The following is a 19,266-nucleotide window of genomic DNA, read 5'->3' as shown; positions in this document are numbered from 1 at the left end:
GTTGAGACGCATTCTTGAACGAGTGAAGCACTGCGGTCGTTATTTTGTGGATAAAGCTAGAAAATGTGACGAGGCTGTGGTTGAAACCGTTGTCGAAAGTGATCGACTGGGTCTAACATAGGGGATAGTCGTGATGTATATATACGTGTGCGTGTGTGTGCGCGTACAATGGCCCCCGATATTGCAGATCCTATATTTAAACTTAAGTCTAAATCCTACTCACGACTAGGTCATATCAGGGGGTGGGCTATGCCTAGGTGGCTGCAGAGCTACATGGGAGGTTGAGGGAATGGGCCGAGAGCGGCCATAGGCCGGCAATATCGACGAAACCTTCTTCTTCTTCATCATCATTACTCTCGTGTTCGCTTGATATATCCGAGCCGGACGAGATGAAGCTGTTGTCAGGCTACGAATACATACCACACAAGTTCAAGAGCGTCGGTGAAAGATGAGTAAGATGGAAGTATTGAAGCTCTCCCATAAGAGGTGCACTTAGTCACAGATACCAAGAGTGTCCTAGCCTTAACAATAATGATAGTCTTACTACGATATTCACATATTTATTGCTTATTTCCTCCAGGACGGTGAATCAGCCAGAGGATCATTAGGCCAACCGAAAACGGTAAACCTAGTGGTCGAGAACATGCCACGAACTCAAGGCAAGGCGGGACGACGCTGGTTCAGCTCCGCGCTCTGTATTTTGACGATGGAAATTGTGGAGATCATAATGTAATAAAACAATAGGGGCTTCAATAAATACCAAGTTTAGCATGATGTAAGACTTAACTACCTATGAAAGGTATGCATATAAAATATTGGATGATCTAATAGGATAGGCTATGGCCCTCTCACTAAAGGCCAACTTTTCTTGTTTAGATCTTGAGCGTGATAAATCCCTCCCCTGATCAGCTCAGTGCTCGCGTATATTTATCTTGCCAATTCTCGACTGCTTCGCCTCTTCTCTTAAGTGCAGCTCAACTTGGATGATACGTTGTAATTACAAGCACAGCTGCCCCGGAGATTCGGGAGGTCGATATAAATAACACCCAATCATTGTCACTCGCTCCTCAATCCGCGGCTGAAAAGGACTGCCCCCTTACGGATCTTGCATACATACCCTAGTCAACTCACTCGCTAAAACTGCTTAGGTTCTGGGTAGATTAACAGGAGAGTGTCGTAGGGCTTCGAGATCACGCCGGCCTGCCTGTTTAGGCAGTAAGCTTTCTTCCCCTTTACGGCTAGACCTTTTTATAAATCGGATCCCCCATTTTTTTGCCCCTTTTCATTTTCACGATCTCAAATACAATTGGATCTTGGCTCTCCGTAATAATTATCCTGTTTTTCTCCTCCTTTTCTTCGAAAGTGAGCATGAGAAAAAGGAGAAAAAGGAACAACAACGACAACACTAATATTAGTATTCAAAGTTGTTTCGTAGGGAGAACGATTATTTATATGACAACGGCCTTCCTAACACGACGCTCTTGAGAATATTCTCCTTGGCTTATTCGCTTTGCTCCTTTAATAATTCCGTCAATTATCATCCACTATGTATAGGATGCTCTGGCTAGTTTCCTAGCATTAATACTACGTTGATATGCGTATAATTAATTGCTGGATACTCGTAGTGTTGTTCTGTCTGTCTCGATTTGTCTATACAGCCGACACCGTGGCATACCAAGAACGCCTCGACTCTTCACCATGACTATATACCCTGTGTTTTGAACCCCACAATCTGCCACCCAGCTAAATCCCGCCAATCATCAAATTATTGCGGTTAAGACTGCGTATAGTTAAAGGACATCTTCTCGGTCTTGTGCTGGACCGAGATGGTCTAGAGGAGTTTACCCTCTCTGTATTTTTGAAAGAGGGGAGCGCACTTTGTGTATATATATAAGGTATGCCTGTGTAGGTAGGTATCTACGTCGATGATAATCCATAGATCTACTGCGTAGTTAAGGTTGACGATCTCCCGCGCCTGCATTAGAGCCTTTTTGTTACTAGGTTTTGGTGCACAGCCGTAGATAAACACCATGCTGTTACATCTCCTTTCCTTTTCTGTGTTGACTTTTGCTTCCTCAGTATTTGCCGCATTTGGCTTCACCCAGTCCGGCGGCAACTATGTCATCGACGCCGGCTCCAGCAATGCGTTAGTCTTCACCGTCAAAGGAAGTAGCTGTGATATCACCTCGATCAAATACCGTGGCACGGAGCTCCAGGATTCTTCTGGTAGCACCCAGTTGTCGTCTGGCCTTGGTTCGGCAACCGTCAAGGTCGAGTCAGTCACAGCCAGTATGTTGTTACTCACAAGAGACGGATGACGATTCGGTGTCGGAAGCCTTCTTACTTTCTACATAGGTTCCGTCAATCATGTCAAAGTGACCTGCACAACTTCGACTTTGACTCATTACATGGTGGTTAAGGAAGGGGAAAGCAACATCTATCTCGCTACCTACATCAAGGAGGAACCTTCGGTCGGAGAACTGCGCTTCATTGCACGACTGAAGTCATCCGTACTTCCCGAAGAGTATCCCTATGGCAAGGTGTCGACCACCTCCGGCAGCTCGGCTACCGTAGAGGGTTCTGATGTCTTCGTCGTTGACGGGGAGACTCGGTCTAAATTCTATTCGAGCACCCGGTTCATCGATAAAGATGCGCAGTGCGTATATGGAGGTTCCGATGTCATTCATGTATGTGTCTTGGCGCCGCACCCCGAATCTTCCTCTGGTGGACCATTCTTCCGCGATATCGAAAGCAACAATGCTGGCTCCGCCACTAATCTCTACTGGTACATGAACAGCGGCCATGTCCAGACTGAGGCTTGGCGAACCAACGTGCTTCACGGACCTTACATCTTGACCTTCTCACGATCAGGCGTGCCCAAGCTACGCGACGCCGACACGTCCTTCTTCTCGGGGTTGAGCATCACCGGTTACGTGGCCGAGTCTGGACGTGGCCACGTCTCCGGTACTGCCTCTGGGATTTCGAGCAGTTTCCAAATCGTCGTCCATTGGTATAACGCACAGGCTCAATACTGGACCACCGCATCGTCCAACGGTGCTTTTACGTCACCCGCGATGAAGCCTGGCACCTATACCATGGTTCTATATCAAGGCGAGTATAAGGTCGCTACTGCGACTGGAATTTCCGTCAGCGCCGGCAAGACAACATCCAAGGACATTGCTAGTACCGAAAGGTCGCGAAACTCGTTATGGAAAATTGGAGAATACGACGGCCAGCCCACCGGGTTTCTTAACGCGGACAAGTTCCTCCGAATGCACCCCTCCGACTCTCGCATGGCCGCCTGGAATCCTGTCACCTACACCGTCGGTTCTTCGTCCTTAGGCCAGTTCCCCATGGCTCTATTCCAGACGGTCAACAACCCAGTGACTATCAAGTTTACTCTGGCTTCCGCCCCCGGCGCTGCTACCCTCCGAATTGCAACCACCCTGTCGTTCAGCGGAGCCCGCCCACAAGCCAAGGTTAACTCCTGGACCGCAACAGCCCCTTCCGCTCCTACTAAAATCGATAGTCGTGGTGTGACTCGTGGGGCATACCGTGGCTATGGTGAAGTCTACGACGTGAGCATCCCTTCCGGGACTCTCGTGGCCGGTGCGAATACCATCACGATCACATCTATATCAGGAAGCGGCGGCACCACTTTCTTAAACCCAAATTTCGTAAGTACTATCGTCATGATCTCGTTCTGCGTAGACCGAATTAGAATTAATGGGAATAACTACAGATTTTCGATGCAGTTGAGCTCTTCACATGATACTAGGTATATGAGCATATACCAACGCCTATAGGAGCAATAATTGATCCGAATAACAGCTTTCCAGGGGTATATGTAACTAATTCCTTAAAGAACTTGTTTATTATAGTATTATTTGTCTGGAGACATTAAGAGCGTACCTAGACGTACGCTCCACGTTTCCGCCCCCCTTACGTACCTATGTAGTTCTTTACTGTATAGGTACTGCCAATGTTCATACTATCATGTGGGCCAGATTGATTGAAATAATCAGATACAGGTAGTCGTCCGTGTTGTATACCTACATAGGTATGGTTGTTACCCTCTTAGTTATCTAGGTGAGTACCTAATAGGCAGCTTCTTGAAGAATATACCTATAGGAAGGACTGAGTTAGGATGAATTGCATAAGAGGCAGGCCTATATAGACAGAATCCAGTTTATATTGGTGATTCAACTGGCCAGAGTATTGATGCTCTTCCGCGCTAACAAAATCACCTATAAAGAGCACCAAGCGTAGGAGCTTGCCGAGTCCAAATCTAGTATTCATCTCCCTCCATCAGATACGACCAACCCAGAGCACACAATGCAATAGCTACTAAATACAACCACCAAACAAGTCCAATGATACCCTCTTGGACTCCTAACGCAAACACGTAACCCCCAACGGCCGGTCCAACCGTGCGGGCTAGACTCGCAAGCATGTTTCCGGCTCCGTGGACGGTTCCTAAGACCGTCTTTGAGGGCGCCGCCTCGGTCAATAAAATGACGGTACTCGGTATGGCCATCGTACGCGCCATGATCTGAGAGCACACTACTAGCCCTAAGAATACCCAACGTAACGCCCCGTCGTCCTCGCCTGCTAAAAGCGACAGATAGGGTGCTGCCGCGTACGTGATTGGAAACAAAACCAAGGCAATCCGGAAGACGCCTCTTGTTCCAATACGTGTCTGTAGTCGTGGGTATATGAGGAGCTGCAATAAGATACCGCAGATGCCGAAGGTTGAGAGCCACATGCCGATAGTCGAAGAGCGCAAACCCAAACCGCCGGCGAAGGCAAAGAAGGATGCCTCGCCATTGTCAGCCGGTGGACTGCTCAGGTACACAGGAAATATATGCATGAAGGCCGAATTATGTAGTGGGAGCAATCCAAACGAGACCAAAGCGCATAGTACTTTGCGTGTCCAGATGTTTCGAAAAGGGAGCTCCTGACGACCAACACTTGTTGCTTCTGGTCTGGGTTTCTCGAAATCTGGCCGAACTTGCCCTAGGAACGTATCTTCGCCGCTATCTATTCTTATGTACTGTTGTCGTCTACGCAGTATGTGCTCGACCCATCGCGTAATCGCCGCTCCGGCTTTTAAGCCGACATCACTCTGACCCTCCTTTCCGGGAAGTGTTTCTTTTAGACCGGCTACAGCTAGAATAAGAGAAGCACCCAGCACGACAGCGTTGAGGAGCGCAGGAAGCGCATACGGAAACTCAAGAGCCCAAGCTACGCCGTCGGGATTCCGACTCGTATTAAGGACACCGCCCGGCCCGAAGAGCCACGGCATGTTGACGACAGGCTCAGCGAGGCAACCCCCTAAAGCCAGACTTGCCACCATACCGGCATTGAATACCAAGGGCAGTAGAAGGAACGCCTTGGTCTGGTATCTTCGCTCGCGCACCACCTCCGCCGTTACCGTGCGCATTATACCGACGTTTCCGTTTGCGAAGCCGGCCAAGATCCTCCAAAACAATAGAGCGCCGAAGGACCGCGAGAACCCGAATCCAACGTTCGCCAGCACCGACACCGCGAGCCCGGCAACGATAGAGAGGCGCCGCCCGTGTTTATCCGACAACTTTCCCCACGGCAGACTCACGAGGAACTGGGCTAGCGGGAATGAGGCAATCAGCAAGCCGGAGAACTCGGAGATGCGAGCGGCCGTCGCCTCGGCAGCTTCTGGGACTTCATCGCCGTCTGAGGGGGTCGAGGTCGGTGGTAGGACCGAGCGGACGAGATAGAATATATAAGGTAAGAGACAGACGTTTGAGAGAGGCTCCGACAGGCGACAGAGTGAAAGGATGAATAGCTGATCCTTGTTCGGAAGGTCACGCCATCGAACCTGTGTTGTCTTCGACGCCGCCGTCGATTGGAGGCGAATCTGCTCGCCTCCGAGATCCCCGCGAGCTATAGGTGTGGGATCTGGTAGGTCTTATGACCAATAACAGTCTATCAGTTTCAACATGTTATGATAACTTCTCCGTGGGATTTATTGTCGATGGTCGTGGAGGTAGAACCCTTACCGTTCGCCGAGCTCACAGAAACACTGCCCTCGTTACTTGCTTCTCGGCCCATGTTATATTTAAAGGGTTATGCCGATAAAGTCGAAGCTGTTCAGTTCCAGTGCCGTAACTGGTCATCTAGCCTTAAATAATTTCTGATCTCGTTATACTGATAGAGAAGACACAATTCTTATCCCTTGTAACGCAACGAGAAAAGGGGAGAAAGAATGAGATACATATTCCATTACACAATGTAGTCGTATCCGGTCTCTAATAAGTATACATAAACTAAGAGTGACACAACGTACTATGGTCATCCTTTTAGATCTGTTCCACGGAAGCTCACTCAGGTAGATATGTCTTCATAAGGGCTAAATGCTCGTTGTCTCGTCTTCACCAAATTCGTTCATCCCGGATGGCTCGTGGCAATAAGCTAATTATCCAGACCACATTCAGTAAAACACACCGGATCCAGAGCCCATGCTGTCCCGAACCGATGTGTCTTTAACGGCAATTCAGGTGGTATTCAGGGTGGTACCAAATTCAATTTATCCGCGCCCAATGATACTTGACGCCTCCAATATATCGTCCGCCGTCCGTGTCTCTACACAAGTATATAGAGTCGTACTAGATGAGCCTTGGCTTGCATTTTCAGACACCAAGATATCGGAGAAATAACAGGGGTTGGTCTCCCCCTTAGCCATGTCATACCATCATGGCACCCAACTAAGACGAATAGACGGGCTCACAACCTGGATGGACAGCTAATGCGGGGGTAACATGCGGGCTATTCTTCGCTGCGGCAGTCATTCATAAGAGGATGGGCAGATATATATAAATGTTCTTGTTACAGAATAGGAAGCTGAGTGAGGCTGCCTTGACAGCTCTACTAGAGGAACATCGCGACGCGGGGGCAACGTCAGACTATAAGCCGAATCGGAACTCACAGGAGGGTGTGAAGTGTCCCGCTTTACTCTGTTTTGTGGCAGTATGAATAAGTTATTAGTTTTCAGCATTTATAGGTCTTGAAATGGATATCTTTTCTTTTGCTTCCCTCCCGCCTTCGTCCCAGGCCTGACTTTGGTCCGTAGGTAACGCCAGAAGACTTTGTAGATTTTGTTGCCTTGTTTTTTTTCTGTATCTTAATACTTGCGAATATATTTGCGATGACGTTAGTAACGAAAGCAGATATCCGGCTTCATCTATTGTGCATCTTCTTTGCGGTTGGCTCATTCGTTTGGGGGTGAGAAACTACCTACTCTACTTCAGTATTTCCATCAACCCTATTCATCGATAATCGGCAATCCGAACCCCACGCCCCATAAAGCTCTTGAGGCATAAACCCAAGCATTAGGAGTCGTTGCTAATACTTTCTACGTAGGTATAATGTCGGTATCCTTTCGTCTGTTCTTGTTCATCCCGGGTTCATTAAGATCATGGGTCACCTTACTCCGTCACGAAAAGGGGTGATTACCGCTATTTATTACCTTGGAACTTGGTGTGTTTCTATTAAAACAGTCTGATTTTGATTGACTGCTGCATAAACTAATCTGGACGTAGTGAGTGATTTTCATCGTGTACGGCTCCTAGTATCCCCCTATCTTAGTTCATGGTTGGTCGCTGCGGAAGAGCCTCTTGAAACTTCCTATACATGGTTATCCATATGCCTTTGAGAGGCAGCGTCTTTGCCTATGCCGAAAACTGAAAAATGTCAGGGTTGAGCTATGTTTTCATCTCCCATCCGGCGAGTGATCTCTTTGGGCGGCGCTACGCGGCTCTGACCGGCATTCTCATCGTCGCCGTCGGCAATGCTTTTGAGTGTGGTGCAACAGGGTCCGGAGCATATGCCATGATGATTATAGGCCGCATAATATCGGGTATTGGCGTAGGAATGCTATCGACTTCTGTTCCATTGTATCAAAGGTTGTCCCTCCCTCACTCCCCCCTCGTCCACCTTTTTCTCCTAGTAATGGTTGTGTGAGTCTGTTAACACTGCCTTTTAGTGAGGTGGCCCCGGCCGGCAAACGCGGAAAATACGTCGTTTTGAACCACGTCGGTTTCGTTGGCGGTTTAGCAGCTGGGTTCTGGTAGGTCCTCATTTTATTAGACCTCCGGTGACGAGGATATGTTAACGGGAGAATCGATAGGGTCGGATATGCTGTGACTTTCTGGAACACCACGGAACACGACTTATTTGTCTCCTGGCGCGTTTCTCTCGCCGTTGTACTAATCCCATGCTTCATCTTTGGAGTCGGACTTCCGTTTCTCCCTGAGACGTAAGTCCCGCCGTTTATAACTGGAGTAAAAAAAAAAAAAAACAGCGGCGGCTGTCGAACTACCTGGTTGAACATGGCTAACAAGTCATACAGTCCGCGCTGGCTCATTGAGCACGGTCACTACGACGCGGCGCATAAGTCATTGTATTGGCTGCGTGAAGGTAGTTTCACGGAGCTAGAGATCGATGCCGAGTTGATGCGCATCAAGGAGGACGTAGAGGTGCACCATACATCAAGAGAAGCAAACTGGCTGTCCTTGTTCAGAGATCGAGGCTTGTTCGAGCGCCTATGGCGCGCATCCCTGCTCCAATTCATGGCACAGATGTGCGGCGCTACAGCTATGAAATACTACTTGCCGACGCTTTTTGCAAAACTTGGCTTACCCACGAGAGTGACATTACTAGCTGGAGGTATCGAGTCGACACTAAAGATCGGCATGACGGTTATCGAGATGTTCCTCATCGACCACCTCGGCCGTAGGGTGACGCTGACTGCAGGTTGCGTTGCGATGGGGTTTAGCATGTTGGTGAGTCGATTATGAATTTGCTTGCGTTCCCTCGGCTCTCCTTTGATGATATACAGTTTACGGTATATGATTCATTAATGCTTTAACCCTAAGATCAATGGGGTGCTGGGACAGGTTTATCCGGACAACACGAATAAAGCCGCCGACGTGGTTTGTATTGTGTTCATCTTTGTTTACGCTCTTGGATATAGTATGGGTTTTGGCCCAGCAGCTTGGGTATACGGCTCCGAGGTACGATACCTATATTCAAGTGCCGTCCTGAATGAGCCATGGGAATTTTAACGTCAGATTCAGATATTCCCAACTTCTGTCCGAGCGCGTGGGCTTAACTTTTCCGCATCAGGCGGAGCTATTGGCTCCATTGTCGTAGCCCAAGTTTGGCCTGTTGGCATTGATACAATTGGCTCCAATATCTATTTCTTCTTTATGGCAGTCAACTTTGTCTGCATCCCTGTAAGTTCCTACGTCGCCAGTTCGTATATGAATTCATAAATCCTAACCTCCCGAATCAGATCATCATCCTCTTCTACCCCGAGACAAAGGGACGACCGTTGGAGGACATGGACCTGCTATTCAACAAGGCTATCAGGGGGGTCGGGGAAGACGTTGACGAACATTCCGAACCGGTGCTACCTAAGAATGTTGGCCGTCCATCGCAGAGCTGACGGTGTCATTGGAGGAACGCGCTCTGAATTAAGAGATCAGGGTAGGCTCTATCGTGACAGCGTTTATTCTCATTAGTTGACCTTATGGACAAAGAAATATGATACGAATAGGATCAACATCTGGATCTTTTGGAGGTTGTGGTAATAATCAGAGGCATCGTCGGATATAGGCAGACCCAGGTAGCTTACCATACATAACGAATTTTCCATTTATTTAACGAACAGATTGATGCTATGTGCTGTTCGATTATCGTTCTTTAGTCAGACCGTTACAAGCGATATGCAGAAAGGAGAAATAAATATCACATTTCGTTGGTATCTACCAGAACGCCTACCCAATGCTATTGCTATTATCCGTCGTGATCGTGATAGAGTGATCGGTTTAGATGGTCATTTGAATGATATCTCTCATTCGAGGCCCATCTGAGCCTCGTCTCCGATACCCCATTGCCCCTGGTCTTTGCCATGCCCCTGGATTTCCAACTCGAGCGCCGGTGTCAGGCGACCTTCGTCATCGTTAGAACGTAGGCTAGCGGCTTCGCTCGTTCTCCTAGATCGATGTGTGCCGCCTGTGGTCCGCCGACGTAACGGGGGGCCAGACATCCTGAGCCTAGCCGACTTGGACGAGGTGCTGAGGACCGAGACCGCGTCGTCTTCCTCCTTTGACGACCCATTCTTGTCCGGCTCCAGGCTCGTAGAGATTTCTGGATTGGAAGTAGAGAAAGTAGAGACATCGACCTTTTCCGAGCTGAGCGTCGGAGCGGGTCGTGGTCGAGCAGGCAACTCGGGAGGCGGGGGAGAAGAGGCGTTATCTGTGACCTCAACGAGTTCGGCGTCACGATACCATTTGCGGCGTCGTGTCCATCGACCCCACCCATCATTGCCTCGACGACCGTTCTGCCACTACTTGGTTGTCAGCAATACTAAAAACTTCACCAACCTAGGGGTTGCACAGAACACATGCCTTGTTGTCGTAGAAAACCCATCCATTCTTGCCCGCGTCGGTGTCATAATCGGCCTCATCAAGATCGGGCGCGCCGTCGACTCGCCATTTACTCTCTTCGACCCACCTCCACCTCGCATGTCCGTCCTCCACTTCCGGCAGCTCGAATTCGTCTTTCGGAGGAACAGGGTTGTTGTGCTCATCCGTCCAGGCGGCACGTTCGTACGCGAACAGGCTATTCGTCCACCCCAGACCTAGCCAGCGTCTTTGATTTTCGTATATGATGAAAGTAAAGCGCACGCCCGAATCCTTGGTCCCGGAGCGACCGCTACGCTTGAGGGCAGCTGTTAGGGCAGACGATGATACTTTCGCAGTCTCGTTGTGTTGCTTCGTCTTAGAACCTATGGCGATATTGGTCTGAATACCGTTGGCGCCGTCAAGCTTCGACTTGGCAGGTTCGTCGAACTGTAATCCCGTCACTAATCTCGCCAGCCTGCGCATCGTAGCACTCCGCCATAGGAGTGTCCGGGATACTCGGCAGACTCTCGAGTGCCACGTAAGGAGTAGGGTGCCAAATACCAAGACGACCCTCTTCGTAGTTATAATCCTCAGGGGCGGAAGCGTCAAGGCAACCCAAACGGGAGTAATTGCTAGTATTCGAACAAACAACGTGGTGAGCGCCGGCCTGGTGGTCGCGCTGGTCGCAGTCCGCTGAGTAGATAGGAAATCCGTCATCTCAAGCAACGGTTCGAGCAAGATATTGCACCTCGTCGTGAAGACCTTGACGGTATCTACGATCTCGTCCAACGTCTTCTGGTGCCTCGTGCTTGTTATCTCACTCGCATTACGCTGATGCTGACCGTTTGCGCCCCCTATAGCAGATGCGCCGGACGGTTTCTTGTCTTTGCCGCCAGCCATGCTCGGATGTTCGGCCCAGCCGCTACTAGACAGCGGACTGTACCGCCGTCCATACATGCCGCCTATAATGCCCATGACGACCGCGATGGGGCCGGCAAACTGTACGACGACGTCTCCATACTGCACGGTAGCCCAAAAGACCACTAGCAGCAAGAAGCTCTCCCACGGATCACCGGTAGTCCAGGTCAACAATCCCACGAGCTTGTTCAGGGGTAAGAGAAAAGGGTGGCTGTAAGCGAGGGCGCGGGTGATCTGGGGAGGTGTAGCGAGCAGCAGCGGGGACTTTTGGTGGACGAGGATAGTTGATCTTCGCTTGGCAGCCGAGGCGGCGGTGGAAAGGTTTGCGGGAGAGAAGGAGGCGTAGGTAGGAGGAGCGTAGGTTGGCGGAAGATCGGAAGGGGTAGCAAAACCGTAGCCATCGACGTCGCCGCGGGGAGCAGATTTCGGAGTCGACATGTGTGTCATCCAAGGTGTATCCTAAAGCGCGTAAAGGAGAAGAGCATGAGCATTAAGCAGGCATGAGGAGGGACCGAAACAGGAACAGAAACGGAACCGGAAATAGAAGTAGGAGTAGAAGTAGAAGTAGCAATAGAAACGACAGCAAGGGAGAAGGTAGAAGATAGGATTAGTCGGTCAATCTTTTAATCGTGATGCGTAAACATGTTTTGTTTCGTCTGCCTAGAGATTGCCTAGATGCGAAGCCGAAGGTGGAGTTGGAAAGAGGCTGAAGGGGTTTAAGGCTAAGAGCGTCGAGGATTACGCAGTTCGTAGAACTGGTATATTTGGTTTATTCATCCACCGGTCTGATGACGCCTTCATTAAACTTAAGACAACGGTGGAGGAATACGTATGCAAGCTGTACTTTATGTATGGGTGTGTATATGTTGCATATGAATGAGAATATGGATGAATGTATGAATGTTCGAATGTATGAATAATAAAAATATTAATGGATAACTTACCAGAGCAGCCATCAAGGGCCGTTAATTTAAGAAAAAAAAGTTGTCACTGCGCACGATGCGAACCGACCTTTTTTTACTTTTTCTTTTTCGTTTTCGTTTTCTTTTCTTTTTCTTTTCTTTTTCTCTGGCGGCGTTTGGTTATTGAATAATTCAATAATCCGAACACCGGTACTACTTACCTAGGTAGCTCTTGCTATTGCTTTTCGTCTTCTGAGCACGACGTCATTCGACAATGATGTATATATCTCAGTACGCGTACCGATCTACCTTATTTGGTATCGTACATGGAAACAGCTGCCTGCCATCGAATGTGATGTAGGTATCTATTGCAACGTGTCTACCCAGGTATGTTCCTTGGATAAAATAAATGATAAATAACAATGAAAATAATGAAAATGATAAAAACAACAAAAATAAAATGAAAGAAAAAATAATACACTTGGAGTTAGGTTATTTGGAATGCATCTTAAAGTCCAAATGTTCGAGCCTTCCACGGTTTCCGCGATTCAAACGTTTCCTTGTGATATTCATATGGGCTCCAGGGCTCTTACTAAGTTACCTGGCAGCCCTGGGTAGGTAGGCACTAGTTAGGTACCTATCATGTTTAGCTCCATTACCACCTCCGGATTAGCTCCATCTATCTAACCGCCCCGACTCGTCCATCGAAGCTGCGCTGGCTGCGTTACAATATGGACCTCAATGCGGGGGAGCAACGCTAAATTCTCCCCTCGGTACTGACATGGATCCAAGCTTCTGTTTTCACATGCATTGATTAATAATGTACCTAGGTATTTTATGTACGCTTTCACTTCCGTTGCCCCAAGATCTTACCCCCTATTGTCCAAACAGGCACCAGCAGATAGACACGAAGGTTTTCGCCCAGATAGTATTATACTAGTAGGTATCACTATTAGGCAGATCCAGAATAAATGCAAAAGCAAACGTTTATTGATTCTCAGTTAGACCTTAACTATTAAAATTCAACGCAAACTCATCGCGGAGCATTACTGAGAAAAGAACCCGGTAGTCCTGGTCCTATGCCTTTTTTTTTCCCCTCTGTCGGGGTTCAGTTGCCAATCACATGCAGACCCCTGGGATCTGCCAGCCCTTCACCGTTGGCCTCCCACCTATCCACATTCCTAGCCCTCAATATACCAGGCGTGGTTATGCTACACCTGGGACTAAAAGCATGCAATATCAGGCTTCACTGTCCGTAGCCATTTGACAAAACCACGAGCCTGGATCTTTCCGTTGCCCAACTTACTTCCTCTGCTCCGATCAAAGATAAGCCGAGATGATGAGCCGTTCTCGTGCCTCAACACAAAAACCGTATTTCCCTTAGAATCAGGGATGGTGTCCTTTTCTCTAGAGAACCCTACCATCTCCATGGGATTGATCGTGATGGCTACGGGACCCTGCCTAGTCGACACTGTCTTTCGGTCTGCGCTGTGGAAGAGTTGGACGCAATCTTCTTGTTCCTTCGTCCTCTCCCACGATACATCGCCGTTTTTATAGAAGGAGAGTTCGAAGTCTGCATCGGTAGGGCACGGTTCGGGCTTTGCGGCGCCGCTGACATGGCCGATGGCAGACGCAGCATTCTCCACGTCGACCAGTGGCTGAATAGATGAAGAAATCACGCCACCTTTAGGTAACGCATCTGTGGACTTTGCGTCACTCGCCCCCTCCTGACTGCGCCGTGCCGTCTCGTTCATTTCACTTGTCGCAGAAATAGTTGGCTTCGTGCTGTGATGGGTTTCATGCTCTGCAAACAAAGCATCGTTAACACCAACTCTGCTAAGGTCGTCATCGCGTGTTAGTCTGTTTCCGGTCGAGTCTTTGGTAGGTGACGCTTCAGAAACTTCTGCATTAACGATCTTAGAAGTTGTTGTCGGCGATATCTTTTCGCTCAATCGGCCTTGAGAGGCGGCGACAGCGTTCGCCGATGACAACTGAACCGGGACGTCTTCAATTGGTCCCGGCGTTGCCTTATGAGGATCATGTCTTATGCTCGGGCTTATGAATGTTCGGTTTTCCGATGTTCTGCTAGTAGGATTGTAGACTTCGTTCCTAAAATTAAGAGTCTCGGCGATAATTTGAGCCAGGTTGTTATCATTGATTGATGCTTGGTCAAGAGGTTGCTGGCTGTATGATCTCGACTTATCCGATTGATCAGGATCTTCTGGCACTTGGGGATTACACTCGGGCGACTGGGCAATGGCAGATACGGGAGTTATATGGAGATGAAAGTCTGTGGCAGATGAACATGCCTCTCTCGCAAGCTTGCGTGCTGAATCCATACCTTTGGTCGACGACACTGCATGGTCCTTCTCTTGTACTTCACGCGTCAGGTCAACTGAAGCCTTCGGTTCGTTAGTATTCTCCGTATTTCTCAGGCCGTAGAACGCCCAAGGACGGTTTGTGGTGTTATCGAGCTTTGCGACAGGCGGCGAGGACCGGTTCCAATCCTCTATCTCACAGTCAAGGGAAGCATCAATGTCGGAATCGGAGTGCGATGATGCTACGTAATCTTCATCGCCGGCTATTTCGCCCCCCTTTTCTCGCAACTCTTGCATCATCTTTTCCGTGACCGCCGAGTTTACTGACGGCGCATCCGACTCAGAAATCCAGTCGTCTGAATCGTTATCCTCTGCGTGATCGGTATGAGAGGCGGCGTTAGCGGACTCGGCCGGCGTAAGCGGCGAAACAGACGGGCGATGGGCTGTGAGAAATATTGTTAAAACGTGTGAGCAAGAAATTGAGAAGAGACAAGGCGAGTGAATTTCTTGACTAGCATCAAATTGAATGACTTACCACCAGTTCGCGCCATTTCCCGATCCTCCCACGTCTCGAAACCTTCTCTCTCGGCGATCCACCGACGCGCAGCGTTAAAAGGATGGTCAGGTTGGGCCGGTGCCTTGCGTTTATCTAGCGGAAACTTCATCAAGTCTCGAGCTGGGAACCATCCAACAGTCTGCGACTCATCAAAGAACATGACGGGGAATTTCCTGAACCTGACTTTGGGGCCACCGTCCTCGTATCCAGGCGCCCAACCGGTAATCTTACGGGAATCGTAAGTATAGCAATTCGGCGGCTTGGCTTTTTTCTTGAGGAGGCCGGTGGCGTTGAGGTCGCTATCCTTCAGACCACTTCCGTTCTGGCTATCCCACCCTAGAACCATGACCGGATAGATCCGATCCCGCTCTTTACCAAGGCCGTCGTCTTTCCAGCGTCCGTAATATATGTGGAAATCCTTCGGGTGCGTGATCCCATCCCCCGAGTCGGAGGACTTTTGACGAGCCGACGGCGTGCCTGACTCTCGACGTTCCTTAGCCGCGACTTTTTGGGCACTCGACGACATTTCCTGGGCCGGACCCGGTACCTGATTAGCCGCATGCGGTACCGAAGGCCTACTAGCTAATCCCCGACCTCCCAATTGCTTCTTCTTAGAGCCCGTTAAAGGATCACGCTGTTTCTTTAGTCGAGGTAAAGGTGGTTTATAACCATTCGCATAAGCTTCCTCCGCAACCTGGTTATTCAATTTTGCCAAATTCTCATCGCAGCCCGTTACCAGGTAACCGAGAGTCTTGACCGCATAATCTCGATTCCGATCCGTGCGGCCGTGGCCATTACCGTTCAGGTGTTTAGCAGCACCTTGGACCGAATTTCTCGTAAAGCGAAGACCGTGCTGCTCACACTTCAGGATATACCATTGCCGGCTGCCGGTCGGCCATTCGACAATAATGTCCTTGTGCTTCGCACGGCCGTCTTGATAGACTTCGTCGAAGGTGATTGTCCGTCTTGGCGAATGGGCGGGTTCGTTCGCGGGCGTAGGCGCAGGAGTGCGGACTTGGTTGACGGAAGTGTCAACGCGTAATCGCTTAGGGTGGGTTTCTTCGGGTGTGGACGCCTTGCGTTTTTTTGACTGGATACGCATTATTAGACGTCGTTCTCCACACATTGTTTCGCACTTGACAGTCCAGCTCAAGGGTCGGCGCAACCCAAATGGCAGCTTGAGATTTCGAGACGCAAAGGCATTTTCTGGCGTCGGTCGACGATGCCCCTCCAACCCGTCCAGACCAGTACTTACATTTTCAGACACCGAGACGTGATCACTCCGATCATCAGTCGACTCACTAAGGATTGGTAGAGAACCAGGCTTCGGAGCTGGCTGGTTCTTATTCACAAGGGCGGCCTTGAGCTTTTCTCGATAGAGCACTTCATGCTGAGCAAGCGCTTTCGTATGCTTGTCCTCGATAAGCCCGATTCGTTTCTTGTGACTGGCTTCAATCTCGCGCTTGTCATAGTTAAAACTCTTTTCGGCCATGGGCGAGATGATGTCCCTGTACAACTTTGACGGCACAACGGCCTTCAATTCTCGAAGGTTGCTCTCGTTGACCGAACGAAGTTCCTGCACCAACTTGTCGAACAACTCCTCTTGGAGGGCAAGATCCGACTCGTATTTGGCTACCATATCATCCTTCTCCGTAACCCAAACATGATGAAGATCGGGAGCGGCCGAAGGCTCCATCTTGTATTACACAAGATATTCCTTGGTCGTAGACATGCGAGCTTCGGTTAGGAGGAACGGATGTGGCAGATGTACAACCCAGCGAGCAAAGAAACCTTGAGTTGACCCTTAGTTAAGGAAGTATCAAGGAAGCTTTAAAGTCGATGGATCTACAAGGTGTCAGTAAGTACGGAAGTGAGTGCGGAAGGAGGGTCGAGTTAGTATGAGTCCCGTCAATAAGACTCTCGAGTAAGTATAAAAAAGTAATTCACGGTGAAGAAGAAAAAAATAATGTAGATAGGTAGTTTTTTGAAAGTACAAATAAGCAACTTACTACGAGATATGGATATGCTGAGGTTAGAGGAATATCTCAAGTCACGAGATGAGACGAGATCAGACGATGTACGCTTAGATGGCACAGAAAACGATTAAAGAAGCGAAATTCTTTACGACGAGCGTATTGATATGTGCCTAGATGTCGTTCAAAGAATCGAGAGTCGGCACGAACGTCAACGTTGTTCCACGTAGGAACTTGGTCGGTATTGGTTCATTGGTTGAGGTGAGGTTTGCATGTATTGCGCATGTGTTGAGATGGAGTGGTTGGATTAGGTGTCGATGGGATGTAGGTGTGAGAAAAGCATTTGAAGTTGTGATAAACGGAGAAGGATATTGAAGATACTAAAAGTAGATAGATATAAAGCAATACCTACCTACGTAAGTGCCGTATGGGATATTTATATGCATTTATGGCAACTCATGAAACGCTTCGTTTGTAGGGAAAGAGGAACAGGTATAGTTGAAGATGAGCAGGCGCCAGCGGGTAACTAGGTACATAAGGAAGGTAAGGTAAGGTAAATAAACGGTAAGTGCAATATTCCAAATGAAAATGATTGGATGCTAAGCTTTTAAAATGGGTAGATGGTTAAGAAGTAAGAGCGAATCAAATAATTATGGTATTGGAATATCAAATGATTTATGATAAAATGAGATAAATACTATAACATTAATCATTTTATGGTAATTATTTTAAGCATTGTTTCAGCCGTTGTCTTCAATACCTACTTAAAATGAACTTCGTCTTAAGGGAAGGGAAAAAAAAACACTAAATTTTCTCGAGCAACCTTATAAATGCATATTCTAAACGACTCTTATGTTTAAATGCATAGGACATAATATTGTCAGATTGACCAAAATAATCCTAGTTCTGCATAAGTCATAATTATTTCGAGTAGTCTAAGCTCAAGTTGCTTGCTTTGGCCGACTACTTTATTTTCCACGGGTCAACCATGATGCCATTAGCTTGACAATAAAAAGACCATCTTGTTGCATATATTCGAACTTATCCAAAACGAAGACACGATTTCGCTAACATCTTCGCAGATGTTTGCAATGTCCCAGTTAAGAATATGCTGCAATCTCAACTCAACTGAACTCCGGGAACTAGATAAGCTTTCCGGGCTTTATTACCGTGTTAGAACTCCGGAATTGGTGCGGCAAGAACTCGACAACACAAGCAAGCGAGGGCAGGATGAATAATGACATTCGTCGTGATTGTAACATTTTCCCAGCGTAGCGAAAATGAGAAGCCAATGAGAAATTTACATACACGGTTTAATTTAACAACTCATCAAAACCGCCTCATGTCTACCACAACAATCGAGGCCTCCGCCTTCAGCGCGGTATGATCGCTCCAAAACCATGTCACCAACAAAGGAAAAGCTGGAAAGGGTTTGTAAGCCCCGGATGTACTACATGCATCCGCGTTTCGTTAGACGGGTCGGTTAGGTGGCATGGTCGTCGCAACGGTCATCTTCATACACTCACAATGTTACCCCTTTTCGTCTTCGCCCCCAAGCCAAGGGTAGGGTTCGATACAGTCCCACGTTCGAGAGCATATGAATCTTCGTCGGACCGACAAATGCCAAACCTTTGATCGGACCGACAAAAGTGATACGAGAATGAAGTGTTAGGTAGGTCAAGCTTGTTGAATGTGTAGGATGCTTGAGTAGATAAAGTCAAAAACAACGTTGTAGTGTAAACAAACTGCCCGGTTTATTTCCGTGTAATATTTGGAACGTATCGATGACACGCGCTTCTATTACGCACCTGACGTTTGATGCACCACACTTGTTTTATCTCTCGTCATTCCTTTCGTTTTCTCGAATCTCTATACTAACGTCGTTCCTCGTGTTTCTATCCGTGGATATATAAATACGATTAACTATCAGTCTATTACATATCACGATCCACTAGAGAGCTTGCTAGTAGAAAACAATAAGTAATGTTTGCGAAATGTCTCGTCGGATCAGGACTCGACCAGTTTGAAAGAAGTGAATGTGTCGAATACTAATATTTAGCAAATTGTGTACTTATGCAGATAAAAAGAAAAGATTTTCGAATACGAGAACCCTAAGCAAATGCTATCGTTGCCCCTTTCACGTTGGGTGCATAC

At 48.2% G+C, this 19,266-nt stretch overlaps 5 protein-coding genes across 5 annotated transcripts; 2 read left to right on the top strand and 3 right to left on the bottom strand.

Annotated features, from left to right (window-relative positions):
- Positions 1-1,403: 1,403 nt before the first annotated feature.
- Positions 1,404-4,182, top strand: F4807DRAFT_447700 (polysaccharide lyase family 4 protein). The gene is made up of 4 exons (XM_047999895.1): positions 1,404-2,289; positions 2,356-3,677; positions 3,743-3,778; positions 3,832-4,182. Exons 1-3 carry the CDS (start codon positions 2,031-2,033, stop codon positions 3,770-3,772), a joined length of 1,611 nt encoding a protein of 536 aa, XP_047848847.1. The 5' UTR covers positions 1,404-2,030; the 3' UTR covers positions 3,773-3,778; positions 3,832-4,182.
- On the bottom strand, positions 4,183-6,349 carry F4807DRAFT_447695 (MFS general substrate transporter). Its single transcript, XM_047999894.1, has 2 exons — positions 6,039-6,349; positions 4,183-5,946 (listed from the first exon to the last, which is right to left on the bottom strand). The coding sequence occupies exons 1-2, from the start codon at positions 6,088-6,090 to the stop codon at positions 4,289-4,291; spliced, it is 1,710 nt and encodes a 569-aa protein (XP_047848846.1). The 5' UTR covers positions 6,091-6,349; the 3' UTR covers positions 4,183-4,288.
- A 431-nt stretch (positions 6,350-6,780) lies between these two features.
- On the top strand, positions 6,781-9,484 carry F4807DRAFT_472082 (general substrate transporter; the record flags this gene model as incomplete). Its single annotated transcript, XM_048002986.1, has 9 exons — positions 6,781-7,260; positions 7,399-7,515; positions 7,740-7,940; positions 8,021-8,104; positions 8,165-8,293; positions 8,387-8,819; positions 8,913-9,050; positions 9,114-9,272; positions 9,332-9,484. Exons 1-9 carry the CDS (start codon positions 7,184-7,186, stop codon positions 9,482-9,484), a joined length of 1,491 nt encoding a protein of 496 aa, XP_047848845.1. The 5' UTR covers positions 6,781-7,183.
- Positions 9,485-9,892: 408 nt separating this feature from the next.
- On the bottom strand, positions 9,893-11,801 carry F4807DRAFT_454723 (Pex24p-domain-containing protein; the record flags this gene model as incomplete). The annotated part of the gene is made up of 2 exons (XM_048000616.1): positions 9,893-10,387; positions 10,449-11,801. 2 exons carry the CDS (start codon positions 11,799-11,801, stop codon positions 9,893-9,895), a joined length of 1,848 nt encoding a protein of 615 aa, XP_047848844.1.
- A 3,060-nt stretch (positions 11,802-14,861) lies between these two features.
- On the bottom strand, positions 14,862-16,980 carry F4807DRAFT_337277 (uncharacterized protein). The gene is made up of 2 exons (XM_047995343.1): positions 16,395-16,980; positions 14,862-16,229 (listed from the first exon to the last, which is right to left on the bottom strand). Exons 1-2 carry the CDS (start codon positions 16,833-16,835, stop codon positions 15,042-15,044), a joined length of 1,629 nt encoding a protein of 542 aa, XP_047848843.1. The 5' UTR covers positions 16,836-16,980; the 3' UTR covers positions 14,862-15,041.
- Between the last annotated feature and the right edge of the window lie 2,286 nt (positions 16,981-19,266).

The sequence above is a fragment of the Annulohypoxylon truncatum genome, assembly GCF_022578515.1.
Source record: "Annulohypoxylon truncatum strain CBS 140777 unplaced genomic scaffold F4807scaffold_59, whole genome shotgun sequence".
Classification (NCBI taxonomy): Eukaryota; Fungi; Ascomycota; class Sordariomycetes; order Xylariales; family Hypoxylaceae; genus Annulohypoxylon; species Annulohypoxylon truncatum.
This window is presented reverse-complemented; position numbering and strand designations above follow the sequence as displayed.